This window comes from Somniosus microcephalus, chromosome 8, assembly GCF_052327205.1.
Source record: "Somniosus microcephalus isolate GS21.2 chromosome 8, FLI_Smic_1.0, whole genome shotgun sequence".
In the NCBI taxonomy this organism is placed as follows: Eukaryota; Metazoa; Chordata; class Chondrichthyes; order Squaliformes; family Somniosidae; genus Somniosus; species Somniosus microcephalus.
Window position 1 is genome coordinate 225,993,162 of NC_140994.1, and position 9,896 is coordinate 226,003,057.

The 9,896-nt window shown below is 41.3% G+C and overlaps 1 protein-coding gene across 1 annotated transcript in view; it reads left to right on the plus strand.

The window, feature by feature from the left end:
- Positions 1 to 9,495, plus strand: part of hspa4a (heat shock protein family A (Hsp70) member 4a) — an 80,250-nt gene extending 70,755 nt beyond the window's left edge. Inside the window, exons 17-19 of the mRNA XM_085995741.1 lie at positions 3,258 to 3,377; positions 5,234 to 5,395; positions 6,928 to 9,495. Coding sequence (XP_085851867.1) covers positions 3,258 to 3,377; positions 5,234 to 5,395; positions 6,928 to 7,134 — 489 coding nt within the window. The 3' untranslated portion in view covers positions 7,135 to 9,495. The remainder of the gene's footprint in view (positions 1 to 3,257; positions 3,378 to 5,233; positions 5,396 to 6,927) is intronic.
- Positions 9,496 to 9,896: the final 401 nt, after the last annotated feature.

The following is a 9,896-nucleotide window of genomic DNA, read 5'->3' on the forward strand; positions in this document are numbered from 1 at the left end:
CACCAACGGCCCCTGTAACGGGCTGCACATCCCATTTAAATCTTTGCTCATGGGCGTTTTTTCTATCGGAAAGCCGGCAAGCAGTCTGCACGGGATCCCCAGACAGCCGCACAGCTTAAAGGAAATATTGCCTAGCACATCTACCTGTCAGTGACCAAAAGCAATTGCCTCTGCGGGTAATGAGTCACTAGCTGTGCTCTCTGTTGTGGGACACCTGCAGCTAAATTGTGAACAGGGACAGCACTGTCACTTGCAATTAAAGTCAGCACTACTCTTAACTTTGCTGTTTCCTACTTCTTCTGCACTGGCATGTGTTGCCCACCTTGGGATAAAACATGACTCGTGCATTGCCAGCTTGGCCAACACTTTGATCTCTTATCCCATTGAATAGCAGTCACAACATGACATAGGCTCACTAGATTGAGGGTGAGAGGGCTGCCCTATGAGGAGAGATGGAGTAGAATGGTCCTATATTGGGAGTTTAGAAGAATGAAAGGTGATCTCATTGAAACACAAAATTTTGAGAGGGCTTGACTGGGTAGATGCTGAGAGGTTGTTTCCCCTGACTGTTGAGGCTAGAACTAGGGGCCATAGTCACAGGATAAGGGATGTCATTGAGGACGGAGGAGAAATTTCTTCACTCAGGATTGTGGAATTCTCTAACCCAGAGGGCTGTGGATGATCAGTTGATGAGTATATTTAAGACTGAGATCGATACATTTTTGAACACTAAGGAAATCAAGGGATATGGGGATAGTGCGCGAAAGTGGAGTTGATGTAGAAGTTCAGCCATGATCTTACTGACTGGCGGAGCACAATCGAGGGGTCGTATGGCCTACTCCTGCTCTTGTTTCTTATGGTCTTATGACATTGCTGCTCAATTTCATCACATTGCTGCATTTCCCAAAATACAGGTGTCCTTCCTGGCAGGCATGTGGCTAAAGAGGCATTAGGTTCCTGCTCTGGCGCTGCTGTTTGCTCCTATCCACTGCAACTCACCCAATGTTACCTACCAAAGCTCACTAATTCCATCCTCCTGGGGTGTGTTTAGCTATTCTGGTGCTTGAGAGGGATGGAGGCTACTTTGAGCTGCCAACTAATTCTTGGCCACTAATAGAATGCTGGGTTTTGAATAGACCTTGATTTGCAAGATGTGTGAATATTTTTGTAGTTGTATGCGTGCCATGTGTCATTGTGCAAGAAGGGGGCTAAGACATTGAGCAGTGGATGGTACTAGCCCAGGGCTTGGGGGCGGTCTGCTGTTTCACTTTCTTGTACTGAATTCATGCTCTTGCAGGCAGGAATGTCCAAGATGCATCCTCAAAGGGAGTCAAGGGCTTGTCATTGCTGTTGGTATGGTTCTGTTCCTTTGTATTAGGAAGCATCTTATCGTGTAAGCAAAGAAACCGTCTTGAAATGTAAATTGAAGGAGCACATATAGAAGACTGCTTCTTTGCTTGCAGGATAAGATGCCTTCTAATACAAAGGAACAGACTCATAACCAACAACAGAACTTCCCTTCTGGCCCCATACTAGCTGACATTGTAAATGGTCCTCTCTCCTTGGGTACTGCCCCTCTCCCTTTCAAAACTGCTGTCAACAACAAATTCCTGCTCAAAAAACCCACCGTTGCAAACTACCGCCAATCTCCAACTTCCCTTTCCTGTCCAAAGTCCTCAAAGGTGTTGCCACCTCCCAAATGTGTACCCATCTTTATCGCTGTTCCATGTTTGAATCTCTCCCAATTAGTTTTCCGCCCCGCCACAGCACTGTATTGGCCCTAATCAAAGTCACAAATTACATCCACTGTGACTATAAAGCTCTATTCCGCCTCGTCATTTCCAACCTCTCTGCAGCTGTTAACATAGTCGACCCCGCCATGCTAATCCAACACATCCTATGTTACAATAGCAGAATACTGCGGATGCTGGAAATTTGAAATAACAGAAAATGCTGGAAATACTCAGCAGGCCGGGCAGCATCTGTGGAGAGAGAAACAGAGTTAACGTTTCAGGTCTGGGACCCTTCATCAGAACTGGAAAAAGCTGGAGATGTAACAGATATTAAGCAGGTGCAGAGACGGGGGTGGGGGGGTTTAGGAGGGGAGGAAGGAATTGAAAGAACATACTGTACTTGTGTAAGAGGCAGGAAATATAAAATGTTGCAAATGGGAATGGCAAAAATCATACAGCATGAAAAATGGGGGCAGCGATTATTCTCTGAAATTGTTGAACTTGATGTTGAGTCCAGATGGCTGTAAAGTGCCTAATCGAAAGATGAGGTGCTGTTCCTCGAGCTTACGTTGAGGTTCATTGGAACAATATAATAGGCCGAGGACAGAGAGATCAGAGTGGGAGTGACGCGGAGAATTAAAGTGACAGGCGACCGGAAGCTCAGGGCCACCCTTGCGGACTGAACGGAGGTGTTCCGCAAAGCGGTCGCCCAACCTCCTATGTTATCCAGCTGAGTGAGTCTGCCCTTGCTTGATTCTATTTTTACCTACCCAATCATATCCAGAGCTGCGTCAGCAATTACTTATCTTCCTGCCCTTGCATTGTTACCTCTGGAGTCCCCTAAAAATCTATTCGACCCTCCTCTTCTTTATCTACACACCACCCCTATGGTGAAATCAGCCGAAGATGTGGCGCCAGGTTCCACGTGTATATTGACAACATCCAGCTCTACATCTCCAGCTGCTCTCTCGACCCCTGCACTGCCTCTGTTGTCAGATTGTGTGTGTGCGTGACATCCAGTCCTGGAGGAGCCACAATTTTCTCCAGTGATATATTGGGAAGGCCAAAGCTATTGTAGAAGAGCTGCAAAAATGCTGCAATTCCTATCTCCAATCTTCACTTTCCCCCGCCCCTCCAAAATTGTGTGAGCTCTCAGCATAGGCTCAATTCACACTTGGGCACTTGCTCTGCATAGCTAGGAATCTTGACCCAGAAGTTGGGGCACAATTCTGTGATTCAGGTGGGCAAAATTTTACACCACAATGTTTTTGGTATTGCTGCAAACGTTGCAGAACTTGTAGCCAAGTTAAGACTGCCAAAATTCTTACGGACTGTTTCAGCACACAGACAAATCTTTCATCCCATCAGACTGGTATAAATTCAAAGCATCAGGGCAAAATGGCCAGTTTCTGCATTCCTGCACCCTCTCGTTCAATTTTTTCCCCCCCACACATCCTTGTTTCAAAGGAACATGCATACTTTAATATGCAATCAAATCATTAATGTCTTAATTTTTCTTTACAGAAACTTGGTCAGCCAATTCGGGACCGCTATCAAGAGTTTGAGGATCGCCCGAGGGCTTTTGATGAGCTTGGAAGACAGATGCAGCAGTACATGAAGATAATAAACTCCTATAGAAATAAAGTATGTGAGCAAGGGCATTTGTCATCAAAAGTACTATCTGGTGAACTGAACTGTGTATGATGAATAATACTACAGTTTCTTTGAGTCTGTTCATAATATTTGTAATACTGTTTCATCTGTATCTCTTAAAGGATACCGCAGGTAGAATTCCAATAGAGGGGTTCAAATGTCATACTTCACGAGTGAAGCATGAGCAATTTGTAACTTGCCACCTGAGCTTGAAGGTTATCCAATTGCAGCTTTGTTTTTAAAATAAGTACCAGTGCACCTTCCCATTGCTCATGGAAAGTCAATTGAAACAGTCTGTTATCTTTTTCTATTATAACATGTTTTTTTTCCTGTCAGTGGCTGTCCACATATTTCATATTGTTGATAGATGATATTTACACACGCAGGTTAACAATTTGATAAATTCACAGTTGGTTACCAAGAAATATTGTCCTGTGTAGATTGTAGCAATAACTCAAAGCTACAGTATCGGAAACATTAGTTAGACCTGGGCAGAATACTTTGCATGTGGAAGTATAATAAAATATTTCTCTCTATCAGAAATCTTGTATTTTTGCTCCCTGCCTGCAGACCTGCATTATTGAATCTGAACAACAGAAAAGGCACTCAACTAGCTTTGGAACATTAGTGAGAATCATATTATTCATCGCAGCATTCTTGGTCGTGTATGTTAATCCAGAGATGTCACACCATGAGCCCGACTGATTTTTTTAATTGCTCATGCATCTGGTTCAACATCTAAGACTTAGAAGGTTGCTGATGCACACTAATAATGAAGAGCTTGCTGCTGACACAAGCTGTCTTATCTTTTTTCAGAACTAGAATGGCAGGTCTGCAGGAGTTGTTGGCAAGAAGACAAGCACTTAATTTCTGTTTGTTTGGAGAATTTTTTTTACACCCAAAAAAAAAGGGAAAAGAGCATTTTAATTAAAATTACTTCCCTTCCTTGTAATGTTCTTTCTAAGCAATTATATTGGCACCAATTGCAGCATCGCAATAACTTGAGCCTCTAATTCTCTGATTACCCCCTCAAGATTCCCAATGCAAATTCTGAAGCCTTTTTAAACTTTCAGCAGCCACTGTGTTCAGTTTTGTAAGACTTTCATCATTAGTAAAACTTGGCGGGGTCATCTTGGGATCAGGATGGCTTCAAAATGACATGCCTGACTGGAAGTTTAGAACCAATTTAATCTTCTATAGTAGACTTAGTAATCCGATACCTGAACCAGGCAGGTCTGCAGTACTCCAGGGCACTGACGACTGACCAACCAGCCAACCCAGCTCACGAATAGAACCTGGAAGCGTAGACTTGTCACGAGTTGGTCAAGATTGTTCCAGCTGAGCTGCAGATATCCTTGCAGGCAGGTGACCACATTTTGGGATAAATGTGCTGTAGGAGAAGGAAGAATCGGGCATCTAGCTCAGAGATTTGAGTAAAAGTTATATTCATTTTAATAGAAAAGATGATGGCAAGAGAGTTGGCTGCAGATGAAGCTGGGGTAAGCAAGGAGGGACTGGGCCATGTTGGAGGAATAGGTGAATTGGAAGGAAGCCTATGACAAATGGTTTTAGAAACAAAAACGGAAAAGTGTTTTTGAAGCACTGTAAGCGAGCTGTGACACTAATCAACCATGCCAAACTAATCACAATCCAGAAAGTGTGACAAACAGAAATCGATATGTTTTCTCCTAGCAGTTCAAACATTAATCTATGGCAGATGATGTGGCTAAAAAGTAGCTGAAATAGATCTTCAAATGTGGTAATATCTCATGAATAGCTGGTTCAAATAAGCTCATTCATATCAGTGAGTCTCTGATTTTTGTGATTTGCTTTTCCTCCTCTGCTAGGAAGAACAATATGATCATCTGGATCCAGCGGAGATGGAGAATGTGGGAAAGCATGTGCAAGAAGCAATGGAATGGATGAACAGTAAGATGAATTTGCAGAGCAAACAGTCTCTAACTCAAGCTCCACTTATAAAATGTGCAGAAATCCGAGCCAAAGTTAAGGTAAGCAAAACCTTACAAGCTATTTAAACGAATTACAAAGGGTTTGGTTTTCATCTCTGTAATTAGAGTTCCCAAGGCTTCTGAACATTGACTTACCTATATTATTTGAGCAGGTACTATTCCGGGCTCCTGGAGGCCACTAGCAACGTGTGACCAGTTTGGTTACTTGGGAGGGAAGGCAGAAGTATCAAGAATAGATGAATGTTCAGTAATAACAATAGTTTTATGGTTAGATTTTTCTCTGGAACTGCTGTACTGCTATTCCCATGGATGGCAAATAAAAATGATGGGGATGGTGCTTGAGGATTTTTATTTTTGCAAAATTATCCTACTCTTTGTAGTATTGTATCTTGGAGAATGTATGGTGTAAATACAGCATTCAGTGAAGGAAGTTTGCCTGTTACTTGGGTTACTAGTGGTTTCTGTTAATCTGATGCAAATGGGGTTTCCTCCTAAAACTGCTTAGTATTATTTCCTTCCCTGGAGCCTGAGAACTAGCATCTACCCATCTCTGGAACAAAATGTAGGTTGTCATTGTTTTTACTAGCTTGGAAAAGAAGTTGCAAGGGGTGAACAAAACAAACTGGTGCCTTCATGATTGTCATGTAGAATATTACATGGTATATTTTCCATATTAATTTTGTTAGCATTGCTGCCAGTTATTCTACATGACCTGGTTGAAAGGTGAAAGCAGTACAGTACCTGAAGGCATAGAACATCCAACAGGTACTATAAAGGTTGGTTTTGATGAGAGTACAGGAAAATATAATATAGGCTCTTGCTACTCAAAATTATTTTGGATGATTTGTACTGTGTGTGTGCGCATGCTGTAATGGATTTTCTTAAATTAGTAGAAAACTGTTGATGCTCAAGCTTCCAAAATGTTTATGGCTTTGTTGAGGTAAATATGCAGTTAATATATAGCTTCATGGAGAATTTGATGACTATGTGGAAGAGTTGCCCAGGAAAGCAGTGGGTGGGTAACTTTTCCGCAGACCGAGCTATTGAATGATATTGAGATATAAAGTGGAGAAGGAAGTCTGTGACCTTTGGAACAACAACAACTTGCATTTATATAGCACCTTTTGTTGTCGTAAAATGTCCCAAGGCGCTTCACAAGAGTGTTGTCAAACAAAATTTGACTCTGAGCCATATAAGGAGCTATTGGGGAAGATTGGTCAGAGAGGTAGGTGAAAGGCGGGGAGGTTTAGAGAGGGAAGGAAACGGCCCAACAGACAAAAATGGTCATTTCCAGTTCTATTTTCTAAAGGTAGTTGAGAATATATCCGGAAGAAGGCTAATTAAGTAGTCTGATGATGCGTTATGAGTAAGCATGGTTTCCTGGTTCTTTTACCACCTTAGGGAGTCGAGCAAGAATTTCCCACGTTTTTCCTGAAATTGCCCATGTTTTTTTTTTTCATTCCACCCCTCCGTCCAGGAGTTAGCATTACTAGTGATTTCTTTTCTTGCCCTTTTCATGTTTTTAAAATAATGCTGCCAGCAACCTTAATAGTTTTCACTTTCTGTCTCAGGAATTGGTCAACCTTTGCAACCCCATTGTTAGCAAGCCAAAGCCTAAAGTAGAGCCTCCAAAGGAAGAGAAAGAGGGAGAACAGAATGGACCAGTGAATGGGCAACCAAGCGCTGACTCCGAGGGCTCTACACCTGCTACCACTGAGAGTGCCCAGAAAAATGCAGAACAACACCAACAAACTCTACCAGAGATGGATATTGAGTAACGATGCAACAATCATATACCCAAACTGCTATGTAAAATTTAAAGTCATGGACTCTGCAGGGCAGCTTTTTTCCCCTTTTTATGGTGAATGGAGTAACCTGAACCTGGTATTCTTGAACCTCTCTGGCAAATTTAGTCGTTTTTTTTTTTTACCCCTGCCCTAACTTTGCAATGGGATGGGAAATAATTGATACAACTGGGGCTTGAGTTAAATGTTTTGGTTATAAAAAATAGTTTTGCTTGTGGCTTTGTTTCACTGAAAAAGGTAATTTTTTTTTGTTTGCTGTTAGCCCCCTCTCTCTCTCTCTCCACCCCAAAATGTGGCGATTGCTGACACTGCAGGACGCGATTGTGAACTTTCCTAGCAAGCTTTCTGCTGGTAATTTAGAATGCTGGATAGCAAAATGTCTACAGCATTTCACGAAGTCGCTCGCATTCTGCTCGAGTGCTGTGTTCTTGTTTTGTGTTTTTTTTTGTTCGCCTGCATTGATGGTTATTGCCAACTATTAGAAACAAAGTTACATTGCCTGCCTTTTTAAAGAATCCCAATCTTCAAAAGATTTGCACGTATCATATTTTTCCTTTTAGAATGCTACCATCAGTTTCCACCTATGCACCTATTTGTATTTTACAACAGTCAAGTGTTGAAGTCAAAATTAAAATTGCTTGGGTCATATGTTAAAGGGAAAATGTTTTAGGTTCAGTATTCAAAATAATTAAATAAATCCTGTGTTTGGCCAACAAAAAGAAACATGCTGTCTGTCCAAGTATTTGACAACCGATATTGGTTCACTGCTAAGGCAGATTGTGATTGATCACAGGCACGATGTAGCACCAGTTAATGCTGCTGTACAATATCTACACTCTCAGTTAAATTTCTTTGATCTGTGACACTGGTTTCTTCCCTTTAATTCCCATATTAAATTTAAATTGTTTGAATTTGCTCGTGTACGGTAATGTTCTTGGTTTTTTTTAATGGTGGTGTTGGGTGTAAATACAAATTTTGGGAGGAGTGGAGAGAAAAACCAATAAAATGCTCAGTTGCATTCATATAGCGCAATACAGTGTTGACTTCTCAAAGAACAGCAACTTCAGAAGAACTGACAGCACTGTCGGGCTTTATAATGTTGCAATAAGTGATCCATAAATAAACACTACAACCAACTTTATAATTCATTAAGGGGGAATGCCACCCTTCATTTTTATTTAACTTGAGCGGTCTATTACATGCCAAGTGTTCTGAATCGTGAATTAAAGAGAACCAGATTGTGATATAATAGTTTTTGTTAAACCTGCAGGATAATGGACCTGTTGGCCCAAGTGGAAGATAAACTATATTCAAAAGAACAAGCAGCACTATAGCAAAAGCAGTGGTCTTTTTAAGCACTGAGGGAATACTACTGATTCTTCTTTGTGTGGTTAATTTTGGGAAGGATGATGGGTTGGTAACCAATTTTCAATCTCCTGTAGCTGGGCCATTAAATTTTGAGGGCATTTATGAGCTCCTAAACAAACCTGTTTTTCTTTTCCATGTGTTAGCAGTGCAGAAACAGAGTATAAATTGAACTATGACACAAGTTCCCCAGAATGCATTGCACGAAGAAGCAGTGCTTCCTCTCCCCCCACACCCCAAAACCGTGAGCTGTTGCAATTTGGGCAACCACAAATAATTGAAGGTACATGGCACCGGATTAAAAATAAGTAGCTGAGTTCTCTTTCATCCCTCTTCCCCTAATCTACTGTATTGTTTTTATGTGTGGAATGAAGGTTGGCGTTTGCTTTGGTGTCATTAAGTTTTGTTGTCTGTTTTCATAGTGTTGTAACTGGAGATGATCAGTTTTATATAGAAAAGAATAAATGGTCATGGCAGAGGAAGGGACGTAAGGAGAGTCGTGCTGTGCATATTGAATCGCTGTAGATATGCCAGTCTTTTTTTTTGATTAAAAAGGATGTGCCCCTTGTCCCTTACACTACTTACATTTCATCCCTCAACAACCTTGTATGTCGTACACAGGTTACTTTAATTACTTTTTAATAACGCGGTGTGTAAAGTACCGTGTCTGATATGATAAGACCAGTTAGGATATCTCTTTGCTGAGAAATTAGTCAAGTCTGTTCAGTTTCCAGTTCTTGTTGCTTAATTATTGCATACTGAGTTATGAAGCTGCACCTCCAATATAACGGGTGGTAATTCATTATAGTCATCAGACTGTATAATTTCAAGGACTGCAAGTCTTGCAAACACTGTTCATTGATATACCATGTCACAAGGCTTGAGAGTTGCTATTTCCACTGTATATTTATACTCTCGCTATTTCACTGAACAGAGTGTGAAATGCAATAAAAGAAATTGAATGAACAATTTGTGTGTTTTTTTAAATGAAGGTTGGTAAATTATGTGGGCTTTTGGGTTGGTTTCAAATAGACTGGGATGGAGCATTATCTCAGGAAATCCAGTTACTCTTTCCTTCAAAGGAATTGGCTCACTGGGTAACTGGTATACAATTGAGCCATACAGTCTACTCCAGTTGATTTATTGTGTCCCTGAGTTGAAGGACAAAAAAGTGAGCCAAATTCAAATGTCCTACACCTCGCTCTTCCCGTTCTTGCCTCCTTTTACCCCCACTGTGCTGTAAATTGCATGCCAGTGATGACAGGATTGGGTTCATCTGTGATACTATTTCCCTTCTCCCCACATCACCGGGTCACTCATTCTCCTGGGCTTTCCTCTCCTCCTCCTTGATTGGGCTGCATCTATAACAG